At 48.3% G+C, this 27,324-nt stretch overlaps 1 protein-coding gene across 10 annotated transcripts in view; it reads right to left on the reverse strand.

Moving 5' to 3' along the window:
- Nucleotides 1-3,190: 3,190 nt before the first annotated feature.
- Nucleotides 3,191-27,324, reverse strand: part of RASAL2 (RAS protein activator like 2) — a 292,197-nt gene continuing 268,063 nt past the window's right edge. For 6 of the 10 annotated variants that reach the window (XM_077332483.1, XM_077332480.1, XM_077332478.1 and 3 more), the window contains 6 exons: nucleotides 25,439-26,339; nucleotides 21,097-21,216; nucleotides 16,826-17,028; nucleotides 15,620-15,707; nucleotides 14,350-14,380; nucleotides 3,191-11,616 (listed from right to left, as the gene is read on the reverse strand). In XM_077332483.1, the coding sequence (XP_077188598.1) occupies nucleotides 11,477-11,616; nucleotides 14,350-14,380; nucleotides 15,620-15,707; nucleotides 16,826-17,028; nucleotides 21,097-21,216; nucleotides 25,439-26,339 (1,483 nt within the window). In that variant the 3' untranslated portion in view covers nucleotides 3,191-11,476. Of the gene's footprint in view, nucleotides 11,617-13,425; nucleotides 13,512-14,349; nucleotides 14,381-15,619; nucleotides 15,708-16,825; nucleotides 17,029-21,096; nucleotides 21,217-25,438; nucleotides 26,340-27,324 lie in introns of all 10 variants that reach the window. The other 4 variants (XM_077332487.1, XM_077332479.1, XM_077332481.1 and 1 more) reach the window with 3 other exon arrangements.

A 27,324-nucleotide genomic window follows, 5' to 3' on the forward strand; every position in this document is an offset into this window, starting at 1 on the left:
GCTGGTCTAGGGCAAAAGATAGTTTAATAACGAACTCACTTTATCCAATTCCTCCTTAAAAACAATCCCATCAATGGGCAAACCCATGTCTTCAGTCCCATTTATGCTATATTAAAGAGCTGTAAAAGACAGGCTGTTGATCAGGACAAGCTATTTCATGGCACAGACTTTTTTTTCTTAGCCCAGCATGACCATCTCTTTATCCTAATATCTGCACATGCTCTTGTGCCTTCAGTACCGGTGCCAGGTCCCTCCAACCACCACTGGGAAGTGGGGTGGGGAGTTAGGGTTGCTGGAGCCTGGGGTAGATAGAAAAGTCACTCGAGTACAATGCCCATAGAGTCCACCTTCCGAAGCATCCATTTTATCCAGGGTAACCAATCTTTATAATCTGGAGATGAACAGTAATACTGTGGGATTCTCACCTAGAGCCTAGCCTCCTCAGTCCACCCTCCTCAGTCCACCCTCCAATGCAGATTGTGCTCCATCCGAGGCCAACACCTTCAATTCCTGGGATTGTTGGCACAGGGAGGACCCTGAAGGAGATCATATCATGGATCAGGATTGCCACTCCCCATCCAGATACGCTGGGGTATCTGGATACGCTGGGAGAGCCTCGCCCCCGGGCATACATGGGAAACAGCGGGGCAACGGTACGGCGGCTGCCGAGCATAATGGGTCTTGATCACCCTTCCAATGTTTGTTTGAAGCAAAGGGAGCAATTACTGTACAAGTGTACATAAGCTGGCAAACTAGTTCATGCCTTCTGATATTTCACAGGGACAGGCCTGCACGCTTGCATCTCCTGACAATTCTGCTGACCAGATCACATCATCTTTCCTCCCCACCTCTATTATGCAGTGCTGAGGGTGCTTCTCCTGAAGCTTTATGCAGAATTTCTTTATTCTGAAAACGCCCATTCTACAGCAGCATGTGAAACAGCTTTGTTAGGATATGATGTGACCGCATTTCAGCAATTGGTCCATGGCAAGTTTGGAGCAGTTTGAAACAGGTGGGTCAGCAGCAAGAAAAAACAGTTTATTACAATACTGTCAAACTTAGGAGGCCCCGAAATCATCTTACCTTGCAATTCTCTGGATCATTGGATTCTTCACTATATGATGCCCCATAAATAGTTTCCTTATAAGCCCATCAATACTTTGAACTCTGTTCCTCTATACCTACACCAGTCTGTTTTTCTTTGGGAGCCTCCAGCAAGAAGCAGAAAGTTTGTACCTGCATTATTTCCATCCACTGGGAGGAGCTGTTGTGCTTTTTTCTGTAGTGGTGATGACCATCCTTTCATTTTTAAAGTGGGTATCTTTTCAGGGTACCTGCTGGCTGCTGCTGCTTTGCTTTTCCCCAAAATTGTCACCCATTTGTGCTAAGGAATCCAGATAAGTTTTCCTTAAGAAAATGCTTCTGTTGCAAGAATATCCATTTCTACAGCAATGTTAAGTTGAACTGGGGGGTGGGGTTGTTTCTCCACAGTATTTTTAAATTGCATGTTTTTTAATCCTCACAATCTGAGGGTTCACGGTGTTTGTGCAACATGTCATATTTGCATTGCTGTAATGCCTACAACCTCACTACTGTTCCTGTTCCTGCAGTGCTTTATGAACATCTAAGTTGTTTCCACGTGGGAATTGCAATCTGATTTCATTCTGATGTAGGAGTGCCAGTCAAGAAGATACGGAAGGGCAGCATGTAAATACAAAAATAAACGATCAAGCTTCTGAATTATGAAGAGAATCCTGGGAGGTGTCACACTAAGATCCAAATTACACAAAGGAGAGGCAAATACATGAAACACTCCATTTGCTTGTGTGTTTCAAGAAATATAACAAGTGAATGAAATAAACAGTTGTAGATTTGCGGGTCATTTGGAGGTACCCATAAATGAGGCAAGGAAAGCTACAGTTCCTTTTTAACAGTACACTTGGGTGGACTGGCCCTCAGACAAAGTATGTTCCTTGAGAGAGAGGGGCCTGAAGAAGTTACAAGAAGTTATCTTATTACTACAGAAGTACTTACTAACAGTAGTTGTGTCTAAGTAACATTACTGCTACTACAAGTTCTAGAATTATCCACTCTGCCTGGTTTTCCCTGGTTCCTTCTTAGATGCTTCAAATCCCCAATAGGGTTTTCTCCAGTAGTAATCAAATTCAGGTATTTTGTAAACCAAACAAACACACAATTATTTCTACTTTAACAAAGCACTGGATATAAGTCTTTGGAACTGCCATCTTATTGAGGCACCTGGGAACAGTAGTAGGCATCAGGGGTTGGCACTGGACTAGTCAGTTGATATCCATTGTCCACTTGCTGGCCATAATGTTTGTTTTTGCATAGCTGACCCAGAGTAGAAGAAGAAGAGTTGGTTCTTATATGCCGCTTTTCTCTACCCAAAGAAGTCTCAAAGTGGCTTACAGTTGCCTTCCCTTTCCTCTCTCCACAACAGACCCCCTGTGAGGGAGGGGAGGCTGAGAGAGCCCTGATATTACTGCTTGGCCATAACAGCTTTATCAGTACCATGGCGAGCCCAAGGTCACCCAGCTGGCTGCATGTCGGGGAGCACAAATCGAACCCGGCTTGCCAGATTAGTAGATTCCACTTACAATAAAAACTAAATTGATTTAACCATTTTCTAAATTGATCTAACAATTTTTACAAAAGCTTGCAAACCCCTCTCCATGCCTGGCCTGCGAAGACGCAGTCCCATGGGTGCCTACACAGAAGCCACGAAGATATAAGATTTCTGAAGAAAAGTTGAGGTAACTTCACAGTTCAGCTCAATGAAGGGTTGTCCTCTCACACCGGTAATGGGGAAGAGTGCTCTCCCACATCATGTGACTTCGGGGCAGGAAAGTCAACCTCCTCTGTGATCTTGGGATCATATTTTTTTTAATCTGAAAAGCTCACTAGCTCCTCTCTGTGGCTGGCCCCAAGTATGGCTGCACAAAAGCTACGAACATGAACGCTTATGCTCCTTTAAAAAAAACTTTTGGTTGGTTCTACAACCCAAATCTGATGTGACTGTTGAATGTCCCATCTGGTTGACTGTACTGACTGACTTTGTGTAATCCATCTTGAGTGCCTGTGAGAAAACTGGTCTATATAAATAACATAAATAAACTGAAGTTTATCGTCTCTCGTGTTTCAATCAATTCACACACAGGGCGAGTCCAAAGTGTTTTAAAGTTAAAGTTTATTTTCAATAAAAGACCTCAAATGTATCTATATTTGTACATATACAAGAAACTGTCCAAAAATATTCACAAAACAAAAATAAATCTTTTTTAGAACAAACCTAGACATAAAAATACAATTGGGAGAGGAAGGGAACAAAGTAGGGGGTCGTTAACGTGGATAAGCCTTATTGAAATAAATTATTCAAAGTCCTGTAAAGTAGTGCAGTCTCCCAAAAGCCATTTTACAGGTGGTAGCCCCCCCCCCAAAGCCTTTTGATGGTGCTAAGCTCCCTAAAGCCACTTGAATGGTGGCATGCTTCCCCAAGTCATATTAACAGCAGCCGTACCTCCCTCCGCTCAGACCTTCCAAAATTGTGCATTGCTGGGCTTTCAACAGATGTCTTAAACATAGCAGCAGCCTGCTATTACCCACCCAAGGCCATCAACCATCACCCATGTCAGCCAAGGACCCTTGCCCAACTGTTAAATCATAAATGGCAGGAAATGGGGCATTTGTTGACATTGCTGTTAGAAGAGCCAGTACCAGAAAGGCAGCTGCTCCCTGCATTCCTCATTGGGGGGATTTCTAATGACATGTATTCCTTCCTCAGTGCACCTTCTATTAATAGAGGCCATTCATGTGCATGTGTGGAACCCCGACTTCTACTCGGCACCAACTATAATATAACTCCTTTCCCATGGCCAATCAGAAAAGCTGCTCTTAGCAGCCCTCCCCTGCCCCTCTGAAGAGGCTGCTGCATTGGCCCACAAGTTCTACTGATTCACTCAATTCTCATAAGCAGTGGTCTGCAACTTTTTAAAGGCTGCGGACCGGCACTGGCGGCGGGGAGGGCGATCGCCCGGTTGCGCATGTGTTTGCGGCCACTCATGGCCCAGCTGCGCATGCGCATGGGGCATACGCGGCACTGCTTCCTCCCCCCCCCAGAAAAAGAAGCTTGCCGGGCCGCAAGATAATTGGCCGCTTTTGCGGGTGATTTGCTTATGGCCTGGGAAGTTTCTTACTGCGGGGGGCGGGGGGTGGCGCGGCCTGGTGCCAGGGCCTTTGCGGCCCAGTGGTTGGGTGCCCTTACCTGCCCTTTTGAACACGGCTGCTGTTGCAGGTGGACTAGTTGCTTTGCCAATCCATTGTGTAGATTATGTGCTTTTCTATTTTGTCTTCGACCCTCTTCTTCTCCTTTGAAGAGGGCACTGCATATTCTATTGTCTCCACCTCCTCCTCACCTAAGCAGGGAGGGTTTTTGAGCTCAGGTGGTCCAAGAAACCAAGAAGGGCTATTTCTCTGGCACAGAAAGCCCTGAAGATCTCATGGTGAATCCTAATAGCAGGCTGATCTCTTCATTAATTCAAATTCCTAATGTTAATCTTTAACAGCTTAATAAAAGAGGAGTCTAGCGACACCTGGTGAGGCAAAGCACCCTGCTTCCGCCTAAGAGTTCATGTGAATATTAGTGGACCTGTTCCACCTTTGCAGGTGTCAGTAATTAATCCATCTTGTTCACAGGGATATAGCAATTAGTTTCTTCTGCACATCAACTGTCCATAAGGTGCAGGGGCAGAAGTGATGATGCAACATTCAAGGGTGTTCCCATGAATGTGGGTCCTAACTGAATTTGGAGCATCATCTGATGCTATAGGGTCAAAAAGAACAAAAGCAAAAGATCAAGGAAAGGAGACTGATTTGATGATTTTATGGGATAGAGACATAGACTGTGCTGGGTTGTAGAAGAACACTTAAGCTTATAGTTTCCAATTCCAGGATTCTGTAACTGTGCCATCTGAAGCCAAGTATCAATGTCTTAGGTAGAAGAGTTGGTGTTATTGTTTTCTAGGCCAGTGGTCCACAACCTTTTCTAGGCTGCGGACCGGCGGTGGCAGGGAGGGCGATCGCCCGGCCGCGCATGCCATGCATGCCTCAAACAGGAGTGCTGCGAATGCGTGTTTGCGGCCACGCATGCCTCAAACGCGCATGTGCGACCCAGCCGCCCAAACGCGCATGCATGGCATGGCGCAGCCCTGCAGGGGCAGGGAGCCGCGGCCCAGTGCCAGGGCCTTCTCGGCCCGGCACCAAGCCTCAGCCCGGTGGTTGGGGACCACCATTCTAGGCTATTTGCTTCAACAGACTGTATTGCCTAGTTGTTAATCCTTCTTTTGTTATCTAATATGGGGGTCGTCAACCCCCGGTCCGCGGCCCAGTAGTGGTCCGTGAAGGCCTCAGTGACGGGCCACCACACCTGCCTCTCCCACCCCCGCAGAGAGAAGCTCACCAGGCCACGAGAGAAGCGGCCGCTTCACTCACGGCCCGGCTAGTTTTCTGCTGTGAGAGCTGCCGCAAACGCGCATGCGTGGCCCTGCTTCCCTCTCCCCCCCACAAAAAGAAGCTTGCCGGGCCGCAAGCTAATTGGCCACTTTTGCGGCCAATTTGCTTGCGGCCTGGAGGGGGGGCGGGGAGAGGGAGCCGCAGCCCGGTGGTTGTGGACCACCGGCTTAGGGGGACCCAGGTTGGTCCTGACACATCTTACAAAACTTATTCATCTAATCACAGAATCATAGAGTTGGAAGGGTCCGTACAGGTCATCTAGTCCAACCCCCTGTTCAACGCAGAATCAGCCAGATGTAATGTTTCATGTATCAAAGCATCCTTTGGCCAGGTGCACAAGAGGTAAATTTTGGGCACCCTAGTCTAGGGCACCCCAATTCCTTCAGCTTTCCTTGTGAGGTTGGTCAAAGTGAGACCCAATCCAGTTTACTTAGAGTCGGTGTAAGAAAGACTCAATTGTTGTTATTAAGGAAAATATGTCTAGTGTAGGCTGAAAGACCCCCTTCAAGGATCGCTGCCTTGCCGTGGCAAGAGGGCTTGCGTCGCTCAGTGAAGCTATGAGCTATGCTGTGCAGAGCCACACAAGATGGACAGGTCATAGCTGAGAGCTCTGACAAAAGGTGATCCACTGGAGAAGGAAATGGCAAACCATTCCAGTATCTTTGCAATGAAAACCCTATGGACAATTTCAAAAGGCAAAACGATATGACGCCGGAAGATGAGCCCCTCAGGTCGGAAGGTGTCCAACATGCTACTGGGGGTGAGCAGACGGCTCGTACGAGTAGCACCAGAATGAATGAAGCGACTGGGCCAAAGCCGAAAGGACGCTCAGTTGTGGAAGTAACTGGTGGCGAAAAGACAGTCCGATGCTGTAATGCAGTGGTCCCCAACCTTTTTGTCACCGGGGACCACTCAATGCTGGGGACCACTCAACGCCTTTTACTGAGGCCCGGTGGGGGGGGTAGTTTACTCCTTTACTCTCAACTGCCCTAGCGCTCTCTGATCGCTATGGTAATGTTTAAACATCCCTTCAAAATAAGATACAGACACGCCACAACAATGAAGTATGTTGTAAAGGGCTAGGGGGGATGAAGTGAAGGTCTGGGGCGGGGGGAGAAGGCGTCCTTCGGGGCCCACCTCCAATTAGTTGAAGGACCACATGTGGTCCGCGGCCCACAGGTTGGGGATCGCTACTGTAAAGATTTGTATTCCATAGGAACCTGGAACGTCAGATCCATGAATCAAGGCAAGCTGGACATGGTTAAATAAGAAATGACAAGACTGAACATCGACGTTTTAGGAATCAGTGAACTAAAATGGACAGGAATGGGTGAATTTAATTCAGATGACCATCAGGTATACTACTGTGGACAAGAATCTCGCAGAAGAAATGGATTAGCCTTCATAATCAATAAGAGAGTAGGAAAAGCAGTCTTGGGATACAATCCCCAAAATAACAGAATGATCTCAGTTCGAATCCAAGGCAAACCATTCAACATCACAGTAATCCAGGTCTATGCCCCAACCACTGCTGCTGAAGAGGATGAAGTTGACCAGTTCTATGAAGCCCTACAACACCTTCTAGAAGCAACACCAAAAAATGATGTGCTTATCATCATGGGGGATTGGAATGCTAAAGTAGGAAGCCAAAAGATAACCGGGATAACAGGCAAGTTTGGCCTTGGAGTACAAAATGAAGCAGGGCACAGGCTGGTAGAATTTTGTCAAGGAATACAATGGTCATAGCAAACACTCTTTTCCAACAACCCAAGAGACGACTCTATACATGGACATCACCAGACGGTCAACACAGAAATCAGATTGACTATGTGCTCTGCAGCCAAAGATGGAGAAATTCTATACAGTCAATAAAAACAAGACCAGGGGCTGATTGTGGTTCAGATCATCAGCTTCTTGTTGCAAAATTTAGGCTTAAATTGAAGAAAGTAGGGAAAAGCACTAGGCCACTCAGGTATGAACTAAATCATATCCCCGACAAATATACAGTAGAGGTGACAAATAGATTTAAGGAATTAGATCTGATAGACAGAGTGCCTGAAGAACTATGGACGGAGGTTCGCAACATTGTACAAGAGGCAGCAACTAAAACCATCCCAAAGAAAAAGAAATTCAAGAAACCAAAATGGCTGTCTGAGGAAGCTTTACAAATAACTAAGGAGAGAAGGGAAGTGAAAGGCAAGGGAGAAAGAGAAAGATACACCCAATTGAATGCAGAATTCCAGAGAAAAAGCTAGAAGTGATAAGAATGCCTTCTTAAATGAACAGTGCAAACAAATAGAAGAAAACAATAGAATGGGGAGGACCAGAGATCTTTTCAAGAAAATTGGAGATATGAAGAGAAAGTTTCATGCAAAGATGGGTATGATAAAGGACCAAAATGGTAGGGACCTCACAGAAGCAGAAGAGATTTAAAAAAGGTGGCAAATTATACAGAAGAACTATACAAGAGCGAGCTTAACATCCCTGATGACCACAATGGGGTAGTTACTGACCTGGAACCAGGCATCCTTGAATGTGAAGTCAAATGGGCCTTAGGAAGTCTGAGCAACAATAAAGCTAGTGGTGGTGACAGCATTCCAGTTAAACTATTCAAAATCTTAAAAGATGATGCAGACAATGCTACACTCAATATGCCAGCAAATTTGGAAAACTCAACAATGGCCACAGGATTGGAAAAGGTCAGTTTACATTCCAATCCCAAAGAAGGGCAATGCCAAAGAATGTTCAAACTACCGCACCATTGCACTCATTTCTCATGCTAGCAAAGTTATGCTCAAAATCCTACAAGCTAGGCTCCAGCAATATGTGGACCGAGAACTTCCAGAAGTACAGGCAGGATTTCGAAGAGGCAGAGGAACTAGAGATCAAATTGCCAACATACGCTGGATCATGGAGAAAGCTAGGGAGTTCCAGAAGAACATCTACTTCTGCTTCATTGACTATGCTAAAGCCTTTGATTGTGTGGAGCACAACAAATTGTGGCGAGTTCATAAAAAGATGGGAATACCGGAGCATCTTATTTGTCTCTTGAGAAATTTATATGCAGGTCAAGAAGCAACAGTGAGAACTGAACCAATCATTGATTGGTTCAAAATTGAGAAAGGAGTTCGGCAAGGCTGTATACTGTCACCTTACCTATTTAACTTGTATGCAGAGCATATAATGAGAAAGGCGGGATTAAAGGAGTCACAAATTGGGATCAAGATTGCAGGGAGAAATATCAACAACTTCAGATATGCAGATGATACCACTCTAATGGCAGAAAGTGAAGAGGAATTAAAGAGCCTGTTGATTCGGGTGAAGCAGGAGAGTGCAAAAATTGGCTTGAAACTCAACATCAAGAAAACATAGATCATGGCATCCGATTCTCTCAATTCCTGGCAAATACATGTGGAAAAAATGGAGATAGTGACAGATTTTATTTTCCTGGGCTCCAAGATCACTGCAGATGGGGACTGCAGCAAAGAAATTAAAATACGCTCCTGGGGAGGAAAGCTGTGGCAAATCTAGACAGCATCCTAAAAAGCAGAGACATCACCCTGCCAGCAGTGCGTTTAGTCAAGGATATGGTCTTCCCAGTTGCAATGTATGGCTGCGAAAGTTGGACCATAAGGAAGGCCGAGCATCAAAGAATTGAGGCTTTTGAACTCTGGTGCTGGAGAAGACTCTTGTGAGTCCCTTGGACTGCAAGGCGAACAAACCGGTCAGTCCTAGAGGAGATCAGCCCTGACTGCTCCTTAGAAGGCCAGATCCTGAAGATGAAACTCAAATACTTTGGCCACCTCATGAGAAGGAAGGACTCCCTGGAGAAGAGCCTAATGCTGGGAGCAATCGAGGGCAAAAGAAGAAGGGGACGACAGAGAATGAGGTGGCTGGATGGAGTCACTGAAGCAGTCGGTGCAAACTTAAATGGACTCCGGGGAATGGTAGAGGACAGGAAGGCCTGGAGGATCATTGTCCGTGGGTCGGACACGACTTCGCACCTAACAACAACAACAAGGCTGAAAGAAAAGACATATTAAACTGGGTTGCACTTACCTGTAACTATTGTTCATCGAGTAGTTTTCTGTGCAGTCCCACATGGGTTCTGTAGAATCGCAGGCCTGCCACGGAGAGGAACTCGCAAGCTATATGGGACTGCACAGAAGCCACAAAGATTAATAGAAAGTTCCTTTGGTAAGGAGTGGGAAATGCAAGATATTAATTCCTATGGTTAGGTACCTTTATCAAACCCTGGGAGGGAGTACATTGTTAATAATTAATTTAGTAGCTTTGCTTTGTAATCTCCTCTTGAAGTTGAATTGCAAGAGGACTGTAGTTATTAAATCCCCAAAAGAATGCCCTGGAAGACTGAAATGTCCTCCCCACCCACAATTATGCCCATTTATTCCTTGGCATAGGGGGCAACCTATTTGTTCTCTGAATCCCAAGCTTTCATTTAAAAAAAAATGACTAGCCACTCTCATTGCAGAGATATAATAGAAAAGGCATTATCTAATCTAGTGGTCCGCAACCTTTTTAAGGCTGCGGACCGGCGGTGGCGGGGAGGGCGAAATCCTGGCCGCGCATGCCCGTTTGCGGCTGCGCATGGCGCAAATGCGCATGCGCGGTCCTGCTTCCCTCTCTCCCCCCTCCCACAAAAAGAAGCTTGCTGGGCTGCAAGCTAATCAGCCGCTTTTGCGGCCAATTTGCTTGCGGCCTGGGAAGTTTCTTACTGCAGGGGAAGCGGGGAGAGGGAGCCGCGGCCCGGTGGGAACCACCGATCTAATCAATTAATGGAGCAAGAGATTTCTTTAAAAATGAAAAATGGCAGTTCAAAAAACCTGACAGATAGTTAAATTATAATTTAGAACAATTTGTTAATTGCCAACATCTGATGGTATATATATATATATAAACCTTTATTGGCATAACAATAAGAGGCAAGTAAAGCCAAGCTGGCTAGGCGGGTGTCCCCTACCTCCCTCACCGCTCCATGTGCGTCCCTCCCGAAACTACGCGCTCGGTGGAAGAGGACAACCATCCCAGATAGGAGTGTACCGTTCTTCGGTCAAGGGTATACGATCTGATGGTTATAATGGAGGGCAGGAAACATGGCATTGATGTCGGCAGGACTGGGAAGATCCAGCCCTCCCTGCCCACAAGAGTGACCTCAGCATTACTGCATTACTCCCCAGCAAAGCAAGTTTGCCTGGCGGGGGGCACTATTATGTTGTAGTGCAATGGGGAGGGGGCATCGCAGGACTACATGTTAATCCTGTTCTGCCCATCTGCCAAACGTTCTTCCACCTCATCCACTTGGAGTGGAGTCATTTCCTTTTCTTGGGCTAAAGTTCTGGACATGGTGAGAGCAGAAGAAATAAGGGAGTTGGTAAATTTGCCGGTGGGAGCTGGCTGCTGTTAATGGCTGCTGTTCTCCAAATATATGGCTCTTGGTATGTGGCGAAGATGCATACAAGACCACCCCTTGCCGCTCCTTGGCTGGTGCAAAAAGAAAGACCCCTTCCCAGCTACCCAAAGAGGGGGCCACAATGAATCTCCGCTTGCCATTAAGGCTGCCTTAGTATGTCCTGCCCTTGGCCTGGTGGGTGATGGTTGAGGGCCACCCTGTCCCAGATGTTACAAAAGACAGGGCAGGCTGCTGCTATGTTCAAACCAACTGATGCACACTGGAGCTTGGGAGGCGACTGCGATGACCTATTATACCCTGGGGGGGGGGGAGGCGAGCTGGCGGCAGCACGCTTGGGCAAGGCCACCTTGGAAAGGACCCAAGGGTGGCAGCCCCTCTGACGGCTGTTTCCCAACCTTTCTCCGAAGTGTCCTGCTTCGAAGCCAGTGCCTTAGGGAGCACGGGGGGAGAGGCACGTGGCCAGGCAGGAGAAAGATGGCAAGTCGTGGGGAGAAAAATGGCTGTTAGCTGCTGCTTTTAAACTCCCCATTCTCCGTTATTGAAAGCTTCGTCGGGGAGATTCCGTTGCGCGCCTGCATGCTGTAATGGTCTTTTACTTGGGTCAGTGCGCTCATCAGGCGGGTGTTTGCCGATTCTAAAGACAGGATCCTTTTTTCCTGCAAAGTAATGCACAGCACAAGATCAGAACTGCCTGCAGTCTCTGGCTGGGCCACTCAAGCAGTGAGTGGAAAGGGGATGGGGACGTACCAAAGGCACTGCAGGAGCCAGATTCCTCCCCAGCCATCAGTGGCAGGAGAGGGGATTGGCAACCCCCCTTCCCGGGAATGTCCCACCGCTAGCCAGGTGCAAACCAAGCCAGAAGTAGTGCAGACCCAGGAGGGGGTGGGTGTGCCTTGTTTGGGCCATCCAAATCCCTTGAACCGGCTCTGCTGTTCAGTTTCATCACAGACCAACCTGCAACATCCGTGTCTCAGGACGGCTGCCCGTTAAGGAGACCTGCCCTCCCCCCACTGATCCAGCCAGCCAAGCTGATGCTCAATGGTGCAACGGAATGAGCCTGCCTCTTTCTGCCATCCGGCATGGCTTCTGTGGAAGCTGCCAATCCACTGAGACGGATAGCTAACGTAGAGGTCAATCGCCTCGAAATGTCGAGGCAGAAGACAGCGGTGAACGTCCTAGAGGTTTAAGGGCTTCTTTGGAAACACAGGAGAACAGAAAAAGGCAGAAAGCGAATATGAGTGGATTCATTCTCATGTGCAGCCAGTGTGCAAGGACCAGGATCTCTGATGCTCTCCTGGAATCAGGGCTTGCAACACGCCCCGGTGCACCAGAAATCGTAACAGAAAACAGATGCCAGCAGTGCGACAGTGCAGCAGCAACAAGGGCAGAAGTGGGGTGGCGGAACAGCAGCCAGAAGCCAGAAATAAGGAGTTATGTGATGGGAGGGTGTGGGGAGGGTGTGGGGAGAGGAAAGAGGAAATGTGCATGGTGGGGGGGGGAGGGGAAGAAGATGCCACTGACAAGACACAAAAACCAAAGAGGGGTGCCTGGCACCTTAAACCCATTCCAGCTCAGAGAACTCCAGGACCATATGGCCTCTAAAAGCCCCCCCCCCTTTCTGCCATTGATTCAGAAACTGGGTGATGGGGAGGGGGCTTCTGCATCGACAGAATGGCTGGACGCATGAACAACAGCTGTGTAAATCCTAGCCCCTCTGCGGGAGGAGAATCAAAGCAGCGAGCCACAAGGACCAGCTCTGGCTTAGCCTTAAATCCATACCCCCCCACCCCCCTCTTCCCCAAATGGCACCAGCCAAGAATGAAGGGCACATGGTGCAGGGCCGGTGGGCCTTTTAGCAGGAAACCGGAACGGCATGTTCAGCATTCCTGCCTTGACAGTAAACCTGGCGCTTCATGTGATGGATCTGCGGGGCATGATGCAAGAGACGGGGAGGAGAAACAAGGCATGGAGGGCATAAAACACAAAGGAATGAATAAGTTGCTTTCCTTAGGAGAGTGATGCTGCCAAGTGCTGCTGGGTGCTGTGTGGTCCTGGCTGACAGGGTCTTGCACAAGCCCTCTGGAAACAAAGGGGAGCTGCAGAGAAGGAGGCACTCCCCCTCCCCAGCAAATGGGATGAGCTCCCCCACCCTCCGTGACTGTGCACAAACCATGTTCTTGACTAAGCTCTAGCCTGTCCCACTTCCCCCAGGTTGGGTCAAGGCCTGGAACACAGCGCTCAACTCTTCCTTTCTTGCTATGCCCCTGGAACAGCCAAAGAGGGTCTCGGCTCCGACGTCCCTGGGAAGGGGTTTAGCCAATTGTTAAGCCATATGCAAGATTGATAAGGACTATGGACTGAGCAGAAAGGGAACATAGTTAGGCATGTTTCCATCTCACGGCTTCAGTCAGCAGGACAAAGGGAAGGAAGGCAATCGTTGTGTAGAGGGTGATCTCTCTACCTACCTACAGACTGTACATAAAGGAAGGTCAACTCTCTAAGAAGAATTCTCATTCTCACCGGAGGATATCCCCCTGCTTCCTTGTTCTTCCTGCCAAAACATGTCATTTTTTTTTTACTTAAAAATTTATCTGAACCAATTCTTTAACAATACACTAAGCTGAAGTTTCTGAAAATGCCCAACCCTGAAGGTCTCACTGGGGGATGAGGGTTTTGATTATACTGAGACTCACTTCAGTGTCCTTCATAACTGCCTTGGGATACTCCTGGATTTATTTATTGTATTTAATTTATTTATTTTCCCATTGATACCCGGCTCTTTCCCAGAGGCTCAGGGCAGCTTACACAAAGAGGCCCCAGTTACCTAACTGCAGTGGAATTAATCGGTGGAAAATTGGTGGCTTTTTCATGTCCATAGGCCACCCTCCTAAATTAGTCTATTTTTTATTTTCCTACATCAGTTTCAGATTACTGAGGAAATTCATGATATTTCCCCTCTAAATCTAGAGAGAATGACTGAAACTCCATCTGAAAAGATGTTGTTGTTGAGATCAATATACTAGATGCTTGTTGTAATCCTAAAATGGCTTTTATAATACAAAATGGGGATTAACTTGTCTCTTTAGCTCCTGCTTTATAACTGTATGTATGGCAATCCAAATTAAAACAAACCAACAAACACAAAACACACACACACACACAGAGTCTTCAAGTGGTTGGTATAATTTTTTTCAACTCCATGGGGAAGGAGACCTTGACGTCAACTCCTTGCTCAAAAAGCAAGGGCACTGGTTCCCCAAGGAGGGTCCCATAATGCATCTGGATGAGGTGCAGGGAGTGGCAGGAGCTGGAATGTGTAGGGGGAGGCAAGAGCGCCAGGCTGGGGGCAGGGAGATGCTCAGCTAGAGAACTGATCAGGTGTTACTTGCCTGCTTGCATTATCTCATCCCCCATTAAGACCTGTAATTTAACACAGTGGAGAGGTCACTTGCAACCACAAAAACCAGAGCTTAGGGCATGCCGACGTTCTTGGGAGGGAGAGCAGGGACATCCAGGCTCTCCCACCCCCACCTCCCTCACCCAGGATAAGGTCAATAAGTGGGGAGGGGGGAAACACCAGCAACTCTATATCAGATGGGGAAAGTGTCGGGTGCCCAGAGCACAGGACAAGAAAGCAAAAGCTACACCATTGCTCTCTGCTTCAATGTAAGGAGCCACATGCTTCCTAGTGAACCCCACAGGGAACCCATGGGTGTGGGGGGGAGGCTTCGTTTTGCTCTTGTCTCTCGCAAGGGTCTCCCACGCTTTCAACACCATCAGGCTCTCAGTTGCTGGGGCAGCCCCCATTCCCATGGTCTGGGCCTGAGTGTAACCCGGGCATTTCTAGTTCAATTTAAAGTGTCATGGAGCATGTATGAATAGACAAGCCAATGGAAAAGCTCTGGCTCCTTCTTTCTTTCTTTAAATGATGGGTGAATGCAAGGGAAATGTGGCTAGTGCCAAAGGCATCTAAGAAGAAGATTTCCCCATCGTGATAGATGCCAAAGCAGGAGACTTATTTGCTTGGAGGGTCAGTCTCTCCCTCCTGCCCTACTAACTGAATCACACAAGCACAGCATATAGGAAGCGAGCAAACTGATTGTTTCACATGTAGCTTTAAAGCCTTCTGGCTGAACATACCGTCTGTGGGGAGGGAGCAAAGGGGACCAGAGCAAAGCCTTTAAGACCCACTCCAGAGAGGCCAGTAGGAGGGCATGCACCGAAGTCTGCAGGCATCTCTCTTTCTCCCATGCCAGCCAAGCCCAATGCCAAAGGAACACCGCCACCCCAACAGGCATCATGCCAAGCCAAGGCGAGCTGAAGTCACAAGCTAAGTGCCCTCTGTTTTTGCATCGTGACTTTCTGCAGCAGCAGCAGCAGCAGCAGCTCTGAGCCCTTGGCTCAGACTCCATGATGCTTGTCTGTCAGGAGGGTACACGTTTTGACCACTCAGGCTGCCTGAGGCTAGAGATACCTTCGTCCTGGAGAGGCATGCTAACCAGAGCTTGTCCCAGTGAGATAGTTCCTGAGTTGGGCATTTCCCAGGCGCTACTTCACAAGGTTTGCAGGGCAGACTAAGGAGGGGAGAATGAGGGTGGCAGCATCTGCAAGCCAAAAAAGAAAAGAAAAAAAGGAAGGGGAAACGATCCTGCTCCTTACTTGTGCGTCGATTATTTTCTGCTTCGTCTCTATCACGTCTTGCATCTTCTCGTGATCTTTCTTTAGCTCTGCTTCAACAGCCATTAGCCTAGAACAGAGAGTAAGAATGAACAGGCAGAAAAGAATTTGATCGTGGCTTCGGGTGTGAGGAGAAAGGATAAGCAAACATCATTCCCAGCAACTGGCTCAAGAGCTGTTCCATCCTGTTCCTCCATTATGTTTTCTATAGGTAAATTCACCATAACTGAAGGTAGCATCTATCTCCTTCAAGCAGGCTCATTTAACTTGAACACCATGCGAAAAACCCATGAAGCTGCCTTAATACTGAATCAGACCACTGGTCCATCAAGCTCAATGTTGACTACTCAGTCTGACAGCAGCTTTCCAGGGACTTAGGAAGAGACATCTGTCCCATCACTGACTATGGGACTCTGAACTGGACTATTTTGATTGTCAGGAACCCTTAAGCCCAGGTACCTGCCTTCCAGCTGAGAGGGCCTGCTTTTCCCAGGGTGGCTCTCCCAGTTTCCCTTCTTCATTCCCTTGTTCTTTTCATCCTCTGAAGTTGCTCCTGTTATCTTTTATGGGTGGTACCGTTTAGTGTTTTAAGGAATGCAAGAACCTTGCCTGACTCTTCGCATCTGGGTGCTAAGTTATTTGAAGAATGGTTCCACTTTGTAGTTTAGATAAAACTGCCTTTCCATGGGAACGCCTTTTGGCACGCAAATCCATGGAAGGGAGGCTGAGGCCTCTCTGTTCCTGAAATTCTCTATAGGACATCATCAGCGATGTTTCTCTGTAATGGCAAGTTTCTGTAGTTGCTCCCTGAGACTCCTAATAAAGCTACTTTCCCTCCTCATTGCAATGAGTCCTGTGTCAGCTTGGTGTCTTCATGGGCATGTATCCCGGGGTCAAGACAGTGGTGCCAAGCAGATGCTGCCAGTGAGTCATGGTCCCTCCCAAAGACTGGCTCCAAACACTTCCTCTGGGACTTGCTATTGATTCTGGCAAAACCCCCAGAGTGATTTCAGTACCTTCCAGCTAGTCTCTCCACGTGTGTAATAAAAGACACATTCCATTGACAAGCTATTGTTATGTTTCACAAAGGAGCTGCTGATATCTTAAATGTTCAGGTTGCAAAGTCCCTCCCACATAACTGCTTGCCAGTCCCCCCCCCCAATGGCCAATGCTCTCCGCTCTCCTTACCTGCTGATGATGCTCTTCATTTGAGCATCCTTCTCCTCCTGCTGCCTTCGCAGCCGCTCCTCGCTGTCTTCCAGCCTCGCTTTGTATGCTGTCAGCAGCTGCTTCATTTGCTCCTCCTGAGCGAGGAGGCGCTGTTCGTATTCTTCTAGTCGGCGACTGGATACTGTTAGCCGGTTCTTCAGATTGGCTATCTCTTGCTCATACTGTAGATGGGGGAACAGAACAGAGGGTATGGTACAGTCTGGGAGGGATATTGATTTTTCTGACAAGGAAAACAGGGCTAGATAGCAGATGTGGAGTGGTTCACTGTGGTCAACTCCAGGCATAAATCAGGTGAGAATCTACTGTCTGGGATAGGATTTGACTCCAAATTGCCTTGCAGCCCCCATTCCATAACCTTGCAGTCTGCGGAGAAATATCTTTTGCTCTAGAGCTCACATCTATATTACAGTAATTGGGGCCTGCAATCTACCCATACCCCAGGAGCCTGGCTGCAAATGAGCAGCTGGCAAGAGGAAAAGTACAGGGGATGAGTCATTGATTCCCCAAGCACAAAGGGCTTCAAATGGATCTGGCCAGAGTTTGAGAAAAGGCTTGCCTAGCGGAGCGGATTAAATAATTCGTTAAGAGCCCCGAGGGCGGGCCCTGTCCATGATGAGGAAGGGTGCCGATAGGTCCCTTCCCCTGGACTGACAATCGGAGGGCCCAATTGGCCCTCCGATTGCTGATTGGGCCCTCCGATTGTCAGTCCGGCAGCAAGGGACCAATTGCGAGCCGCGCTGCACGTGGCTCGCAATTGATCCCTTGCTGCCGGACTCACAAATAGGGAGGACAAAGCGCCTCCCGATCCGGCACCCTTCCAGCTTGCCTGCATTTAGCCGGCTGCCGCCATTTCCACTGTCGCTTCCCGCCCGGGCGGCTGCTGCCGCGCAGAAAGCCCAGCCACGGCCAGCTGCCGCGCCCCTGCTGCCGCCTCAGCCTCCGCAACAAACAACGCCCAGCAACACCCTGCCGCCGCCTCTGCGACACCTGGACATGGCCCACACGCCCGGGACCGGCCCGTGCTGCCACCCGCCGCAGCTGCGCCCAGCCGCGGAGGCGCCCCCGACTGCAGCGCTGGCTTCTCTGCTGCGCACATACAGCCTGCCTGGCCTCGGGCCCTCCGCGCCCCGCCCGCCGACACCGCCGCTCGCCTTCCCGCCGACGCCAACAACCACGGACCTGGAGCCTACACTGCGGACTCGCCTCCTGCTCCGGGTAAGAGGCCGCCCATGATGCCGGACAGCCGGCCCCATGCCGAGCCGCTCCTGCCCCAGCACGACCCGCCAGGCTCACCAACCTCGCTAGCGCCCACTGCATTCCGACTGCAGCGGGCTTATTTACTAGTTTATTAATGATCTAGATGAAGGAGTGGAGGGACTACTCATCAAGTTTGCAGATGACACCAAATTGGGAGGACTGGCAAATACTCCGGAAGATAGAGACAGAGTTCAATGAGATCTGAACACAATGGAAAAATGGGCAAATGAGAACAAGATGCAATTTAATAAAGATAAGTGTAAAGTTCTGCATCTGGGTCAGAAAAATGAAAAGCATGCCTACTGGATGGGGGATACGCTTCTAGGTAGCACTGTGTGTGAACAAGACCTTGGGGTACTTGTGGATTGTAAACTAAACATGAGCAGGCAGTGTGATGCAGCGGTAAAAAAGGCAAATGCCATTTTGGGCTGTATCAACAGAGGCATCACATCAAAATCAGAAGATGTCATAGTCCCATTGTATACGGCACTGGTCAGACCACACCTGGAGTACTGTGTGCAGTTCTGGAGGCATCACTTCAAGAAGGATGTGGATAAAATTGAAAGGGTACAGAGGAGAGCGACGAGGATGATCTGGGGCCAAGGGACCAAGCCCTATGAAGATAGGTTGAGGGACTTGGGAGTGTTCAGCCTGGAGAAAAGGAGGTTGAGAGGGGACATGATAGCCCTCTTTAAGTATTTGAAAGGTTGTCACTTGGAGGAGGGCAGGATGCTGTTTCCGTTGGCTGCAAAGGACACACAGTAATGGGTTTAAACTTCAAGTACAACGATATAGGCTAGATATTAGGGAAAAAAAATTCACAGTCAGAGTAGTTCAGCAGTGGAATAGGCTGCCTAAGGAGGTGGTGAACTCCCCCTCACTGGCAGTCTTCAAGCAAAGGTTGGATACACACTTTTCTTGGATGCATTAGGATGTTTTGGGCTGATCCTGCGTTGAGCAGGGGGTTGGACTAGATGGCTTGTATGGCCCCTTCCAACTCTATGATTCTATGACTGTCAAGAAACCCCAGGGTTTCTCCCAGGTTGAGAAAGCCTGACCTAAAGCATCCAGGATACATATCTGTCCAGCAGTTGCTTGAAGACCACCAGTGAAGGGAAGAACACCACCTCCTCAGGAAGCCAGTTATACTGCTAAACAACTGTTTTCCTGATACCCAGCCGATACCGTTCTACAATATTGTGTTGAGGGACAATGGAAAGAAGCCCTATAACTGAAATCTTACACAATGGAGGACTTCTAAATGCTGCACCCTTAAGTGTCCCTAAATCTAAAGGTATGCCCTGTGCATGCACCAGGTCATGTCTGACCCTTGGGGTGACATCCTCTAGCGTTTTCATGGCAGACTCAATACAGGGTGGTTTGCCAGTGCCTTCCCCACTCATTACCGTTTACCCCCCAGCAAGCTGGGTACTCATTTTACCGACCTCGGAAGGATGGAAGGCTGAGTCAACCTTGAGCCGGCTGCTGGGATTGAACTCCCAGCCCCATGGTCAGAGCTTCAGACAGCATGTCTGCTGCTTTACCACTCTGAGCCACAAGAGGCTCTTAAAGTGTCCCTAGCTTATCCCAATTAATATAAACATGTGGACACACAAAGCTGCAATATCCTATATCAGACCCTGGATCCATCAAGGCCAGCACTGGCTATACAACCTGGCAGCAGCTCTCCAGGGTCTAGGGGAGAGGTCTTTCCCATCACAGACTGCCTTTCCACCGGAGGTGCCAGGATTGAATCTGGGATCTTTACTATGCTAAGCCAGATGCTCCACCACTGAGACACGGCTAAACATTGTTAAGGATAAGTAAATTAGCGTTTAGAGGACTGTGTATTTACATGGTTTCATTTTATTCTGACTCAGCTTGATGCCTGTGCAGACCATCTGTGCACTTTCTATTCCTTTATTACATCAGAATACCAGGGACATTTTTCAGGCTTCAAGGAAGCCCAGAAGTGGAGCGTTTATGCAGAATAGGGTTGGGAAGCATGGCTGTTCACCCCCCCCCCCCGGGCCTCCCTTCCCAACTGCATCATTAGTCACTTTGTGAGTGGGGTCGGCATTCTGCTCGAGTCTCAGGAACTTACACTGCCTCAGTCTCACAATTCCACAATCCTAACAAACCACGGGCACTGTATCTTTCTCTTAATTTCCCTAGAGGTCATGACGTCTTAACAATGGGAGTTCAATTCTCTACTGACTACTCATCTTCAAATCCCAAGGTTGACAAATGCAAACAATGGGGGTGGGTGGGACCCCTTGCCCATGGAGACTGGGAGGAAATGATATCACAAGATACTGACATCTCCCTGGCCAGTTGACAGCCACGAGCAGAATGTATGGCCGCCCTTCTGTGGCTCTTCACTCCAGCTATAACACTCTTATAGCTCTCTGTCCCTTCCTTTCCACTGCATCACACCATGATTTTCATCTTCTGAGCACAGAGAGGCTCAGCAACATGGAAGCTAACCAAGCTGCCAACATTCGAAGGCAACCCAAACAGTTGATGCATAAGCATTACGGGCCTTGACGCATTCACGTTGGAATTCCAGGACCTTAGATTGCTTCTGCCTGAGTTGTGAAATCATTAGACTCAAACTACACTGTGTCCCTTCTTTCTCTCTGCTTCCTTTATCTACAGATAACCTCTTCTAGAGATAATCTTTGTGAAAATCTAAGAATCCTTTCTGAGAACCAGAGTAGCCACAGAGCCTGGCTTTACTACAGCACCACTGCTTGGGCGTGCTGGAGTGCAACGGGGCTGCTGCAAGTCGAATTAGCACAGTTGTATGACATTCATGGGGGGGGGGATTCTGAAGGAGGTCCTAGGTGTTCAAGAAGAGGCAGCCCTCAGTGGCTGACCAGGAATTCTCCCATATATGGCCAATCTGCCCCTGGGATGTGCGCTAAAGATCACAGCAACTACTAAGGTCAATTTACAGCAGGGGCTGTTACCTTTTCTGCATGCTTGACTTCATCTTGGTCAGCATCCTCTTCATATTGCCCATTGTTGAGGACCCATGCAGCTGTCCTTTCCACTGGTGACATTGTGGCAGAGTCTACTGGGGACTGAATCTGCAAGCAGAGCAAGAGGAAGATGTGGGGCACAGGCCTGTCAAGTGCAGAATTGTCCCATCCACTGGCTAAACAACCACTCTGTCACTCTGACACGTGTATGAAGAACACTCATAGGCAGGACAAATGACATGGTTTTGTCACTCAAGAAAATGCCATATAACTATCAATTCAGTAGACAGATGCCTACAAGGTTATTGCTTATCTACCACTTTGGGCTTTTCTGTCCTGCTGAGTGAACAATATTGTACTCAATAATGGCAAGGTCAAGCAAAAAGAGTAATCCCAACAGGTAGGATTGGCAGCTCTGGGTTGGGAAATACCTGGAGACTTTAGGAGTGGATCCTGATTAGGGTAGGATTTGGTGAAGGGAGGGACTTCAATGGAATATAATCCCACCACATTAGACCACCCTGAGGTCATTTCAGCTAAGGCGAGCTCCTAAAGCTTCCCTCAGGTTCATAGGCTGAGCCAACGACTCAAAATATTGTACTTTGACAGGGTGGGACAACCAGAGTTCTTCAGAAAAGAAGGAAACACATTACAAGGATGGCTCAGTCACTGAAGGGAAACAGAAAAATGGAGGGAAAATCTTGCCTCTGAGGGAAGGAAGTGGACAAGCTGTCATAGCACCCATTTTGGCAAACTATTAAATGCATGCTAAGTATTAGATCAAGTAATGCAGGTAACAACAACAACAACAACAACTAGAGTGGGGGGAAAAAGACACCGCCCCCCCAAAAAAGAATTCATCCTCTTCCTGTAAATTAATCTGTAGTTTTTCTTTACTTTTGGTCTGTGATGTAACTTCTGACTACAGTTAGATACAGATACTAATAACTGTTGTTTTCAGAGGGAAATCAGCCACTGCTCTTTTTTTTATCAGTATGCTTTGTACTGGGCACAAACTAAGTTACTCTGCAAAGAAATTCAGAATCATCCTGCCTTGCAGACGGTGGCTTCCACCATACTCTTTCCCCTCAACTCTTTTTTGTAACCTTTTCCTCCTCTTTCCCCTTTCTGATTATTAATGAAGAGCTGCGTGAAACTTGAAAGCTAGTTCACTATCTGGGTCTTTTAGGCGGCTTCTCTTAAAGTTATGGCTACTGCTGCGGTTTCAATTTGTCCCCTGCCCACGCGCACAATAACTATGCAGAGCACAATTTGGCCTCTTGAACACAAGTAAAGGGCTCTTCTCTGTTCTCAGAAACAAATACTAATTAATAAGAATTTCACACCCGTCCACACCCACAGATCAATCCCAGAAGGGGGGAAATATGGCCATTTTGGGGGATGGGGTAAATTCCAGAGTGTCATTTGCAATTAAAAATATGCAGTGGCATTTGCTGAAAAGCTCCTTTCTGTCAAAGACCACAGGATCTCAGGTGTCTAATGGCTTTTAGAGGGCCTGGAACAAGCCACAAATGGATCCAAAGACGCAACACAGTGGGAAGTAGAAAACCTGCCTTAAAGAATTCGTTGCGGGAAAATGTAATGGAAATCTGAGCAAGCAATTTATAAGATAACTGCGGGTACTGCACAGCCAGGTCAGTTGTACTGATGGTCGCCTTAGGGACTCCATGAAAAGGAGGGGACAAAAAGCAGTACCCGGAATACTTCATGGTCCTCCTCCACCGTTTGGTGGCAAGCATCATATACTCAAGAAAAAAAGCAAAAGAGTCTTATGGACACTTTAGTCCATGAAAGTTTATGCTGCGATAAAACTTTTAAGTCTTTAAAATGACACAAAACTTTTTTCTTGGTTTTGCTGCAACTTCCCAAATTGGAAAAACACAACCATGCAAGGAGGGCTGCTAGCCTGTTCGCTTGGTAGAAAAGTGAGGTTCTTATAAATGGGCCCCCCAGTGTTAAGAGCATAAGCACCCACTATGTGACCTGTGCTCTCTCCTTCCACTCCTGTACTAGATTTCTGCGGGGTTATTGGGTTGTAGACTGCCATGGTTTTAAAGAGTCTGTTATTGTATATGGATAAATGTCCAGAATTGTTTTAAGGGGGTTTTAATGGGGCTTTTGTGGTGCAGAGTGGTAAGGCAGCAGACATGCAGTCTGAAGCTCTGCGCATGAGACTGGGAGTTCAATCCCAGCAGCCGGCTCAAGGTTGACTCAGCCTTCCATCCTTCCGAGGCCGGTAAAATGAGTAAAACCCAGCTTGCTGCTGGGGGGTAAACAGTAATGACTGGGGAAGGCACTGGCAAACCACCCCGTATTGAGTCTGCCATGAAAACGCTAGAGGGCGTCACCCCAAGGGTTAGACATGACCCAGTGCTTGCACAGGGGATACCTTTACCTTTAATGGGGCTTTTAACGTAGACAACTATAACCCGCCATAAGCCAGTTATAGAAGTGGCAGGCAATACGTCTAAACAATCTATCGATCAGTCGATCGATCGATCAAAATGTGCTTCCATTGTAAAAGCTAAACCTGTCAGCAAGGTTGCAGTCCTTCAGGTGGGGGCCTAGAGATCTCCCAGAAATATGGACTTCCAGACTATGGGAGTTAAGTTATCCTGAAGAAAATCTGGGATTTGATTCCAATAGTAGGTAGAGACCACCAAGTTTTTCGCGGAGAGTCAAAATGCCTTTTCTGTATCTGACAAAGGGAGTTCTTAAAAGCTTATGTCTTGGAAAACTGGCTGGTCTCTAAGGTTACTGCTGGATTTGAGTCTAGCTTTTCTACTGCAGAGCAACATAGCTACCTGGAGAAAATGGCAGCTTCTCCTCCTCAAATACTGCCCTCCGTAGGGTTCACCCCCAAATCACCAGGTATTTTCCACCCCAGAACTGGCAACTCTATACTGATAACAGGAAAGACTCTCCCCTCCCCACAAAAGCCCCTTGGCTGTGTATTTCTATACTTTCTCTACTGCCTTTGAGTGAGTACTTGTTTGTTTTGCAGCCATTTCCAGTAACATACCCCCTAAGGGTAAAAACATATCTCAGGAGGACGTTCTGACAAGGCGGGCCTTTACACCGGATAAAACTGTAAACACAACACATGTAACTATACTTAGGGATGGGGAGTGCACATCACAACAGCAGTTGCTCGACTTCCAAAGGGTAAATCCATATTATGCCGGTCCACAAATCTCTCTTCTCTACTAGCTAAAATGTCCATCTCCCTAGGCAAAATCAGCCTTAACGATACGTGAGACAAAAGCAACCAAAATAAATAGCCTGCATATACAAGCATCCTCATAGGTTTGGCATCAGTTCTTTAGCATGAACCAGAATACTTGAAATCCTGCATGGCGGGCTCCATCTAACATTCGTGACAGTACTTAAGCATTTATGGAGCTTGGATACTTCCTGCAAAAGGAGTCGTTTTGAGAGGTATTTCTGACTGACAGGTGACTGCTGGTTTTATTCGACTTTTAAAAGCATAGCAGATCCCCCCCCCCCCATAATTTTATTAGATTTCTTTATTAGATTTCTATACCACCCTTTCCTGATTTATAGCCTTTTTCTTAAAAAAGAGGCGAGATGAGCAAGCGTTTGATTAAACATGGTGCGAGGCAACGTAGTGATCATGGATTTAGATGCAAACGCGACTACGATACTGGCAGCCCTTTTAAAGCAATTATATCACAAGTCAAGCCCAAAGAATAGGAGAGGACTAATCTAGCCCATCTCATCGGATCTTGGAAGCTAAGCTGGGGTCGTCCCTGGCTAGTATCCAGATGGGAGACCTCTGAGGGGTTCCTACCAGGGATGTGATGCCAAAGAAGGCAACCACAAAGCACGTCTGACAATCTTACACCTTGAAAACCCTACAGCAGGGGTAGTCAACCTGTGGTCCTCCAGGTGTCATGGACTACAGTTCCCATGAGCCCCTGCCAGCAAACGCTGGCAGGGGCTCATGGGAACTGTAGTCCATGGACATCTGGAGGACCACAGGTTGACTACCCCTGCCCTACAGGGTTGCCATAAGTCAGTTGTGACTTGATGATATTATCACTTGGAGGCCTCCCCCTCCCCCTGCCACAGTTCTTGGGAGTAGTTTGGCCTCCAGTGAAGAGAGTTCGGGATCAGACAGCCCAGGAGAATTAGAGGGAACAGCTGGCCAGGCCTTCTTCCTGCCCAGGAATAACAAACGCTCCTGCTAACGTTGCCCTTTATAGGGCCCCGGCCACTCGCATCCATTGGAAAAACAAAAGGAAACCTGCCCTTAAGTTTCAAGGGACACGCCCAGCAGTGGCCCTACCTGCTGCGTCTGCTGCCGCTGAATAGCCCGCACTTTGGGAACCGGGCTCTCTCGGGAAGAGGACGACAGCTGCTGTGACCGATTCCCGTTCTGGAGCGGCTCCGTGGTTATTACAGCGGATGCTGCGGAGACGCTCCCCGTGCTTCTGACGGACGCGCTGTGGGGGAGAGCTTTTGCCCTTGCGCCCAGCCCCGCTTGCTCCACTTTGCGGACCGGCACCTGCCCCGTGCTGCTCTGCCGGGGCAAAGCTATCGGGATGCGTTTTTCGGCCAGGGCTCCCCGCCAGGAAAAATCCTCACTTTTCACGCTCCTCCTAGTGATGTCCTCCATGCTGCCATTGCCGGGGCTGCCTGTTTTTAAATCATCGCTGTGCTGGCTTCGGGAGCTGGCCATGCTGATGTTTTCCAGGCTTGAATCCACAGACATTGTAGACTTTGGGTGGGAGAGAGTGGGGGTGGACATCTGCTGGGGCGGAGTGGGCTGGGGCACTGGCTGGGGGACCGTGGGGAGGGGCATGGAAGCATTGCTGAGGTGGTATACAGGGTTTTGGAACGAGAGGGGCTGGAGATTGCCTGGCTGACTCACGGGGGATTTCAGAGGCCTTCGACTCTGGGGGGCACTCTGGGGCATGCCGTAAAAGACTTTCATGCCCCCCACCTCCCCGACTGACAGGTGACTCCCGGACGAACTTAGCATGCTGTCATGAATCATGCATGCAGGAAAGCTCTGTGGGACGCTGGGATCTTGTAGATCCATCAGAGATATGCTTCTGGCATTGGGCATGACCGGGTCATCCCCCTGATCAGATGAGGCTGCGCTTCTTGATGCTGAATGCTGGATCCAAAGCATTTGGCCTTTCAATGAATATTCGCTTTCCTGGGTCGATGTCACTTTGCTTTCGCTGAGGAGGGAAAAGGAAAAAGGTATTAATGTTTTCATTCGGGGGGAAAGTTAAGAAATCCCTTCTCTGTAACCCTGCAGCTAATCAGCTCCGTGTGTTCTAGGAGGCAGTCGAATTAATTGCATCCCTTAAATCCCTTGGGTATGATCCAGCCGAAGCGAAAACTTAGAAAGTTTCATTGATTTCCAGGGGGTGGGAGGGGAAAGTGAAATAAATGCTTGCAAGGTATATCCCTCCCCCCAAAAAAACCCAATAGGAGTAATAAATACATTTTGGCTGAGTTAAGCCATCATTGCCTCTGCTGCCTCTAGCTACCTAAGCTAATACCCTCCAGGGCTTGCAGCCCACCAGGAAGACTCCGGTGCAATCAGTGGCCTCTCAACCCCTGCCACCTTCATTTCTCAAGCCATTGCTCTAAGCAGAGCCAAGGTCATGCACAGGAGGACAATCAACCCTGTTCAACGAACTGTATCTCTTACATTCTTCGGGTATGATCCAGCCCAAGTGAAAAGTGAGCAAGTTTCTTTAATTTTCAGGGGGTAGGAGAGTGAAAGACATGCTTGCAAGGTATATTTTCCAAGAAAACAATGGGACCGATAAATGGATTTGGGCTGGGTTATGCCACTATTGGAGCCTCTTGTGGCGCAGAGTGGTAAAGCAGCAAACATGCTGTCCGAACCTCTGCCCACAAGGCTGGGAGTTTAATCCCAGCAGCCGGCTCAAATTTGACTCAGCCTTCCATCCTTCCGAGGTCGATAAAATGAGTACCCAGCTTGCTGGGGGGTAAACAGTAATGCCTGGGGAAGGCACTGGCAAACCACCCCGCATTGAGTCTGCCATGAAAACGCTAGAGGGCGTCACCCCAAGGGTCAGACATGACTCGGTACTTGCACAGGGGATACCTTTACCGTTATGCCACTATTGGCTCTGATGCCTACTGCCACCTAGCTAACCCCCTCCAGGGTTGCATCCCACTGGGAAAACC

Source organism: Paroedura picta, chromosome 4, assembly GCF_049243985.1.
Source record: "Paroedura picta isolate Pp20150507F chromosome 4, Ppicta_v3.0, whole genome shotgun sequence".
Lineage (NCBI taxonomy): Eukaryota > Metazoa > Chordata > Lepidosauria > Squamata > Gekkonidae > Paroedura > Paroedura picta.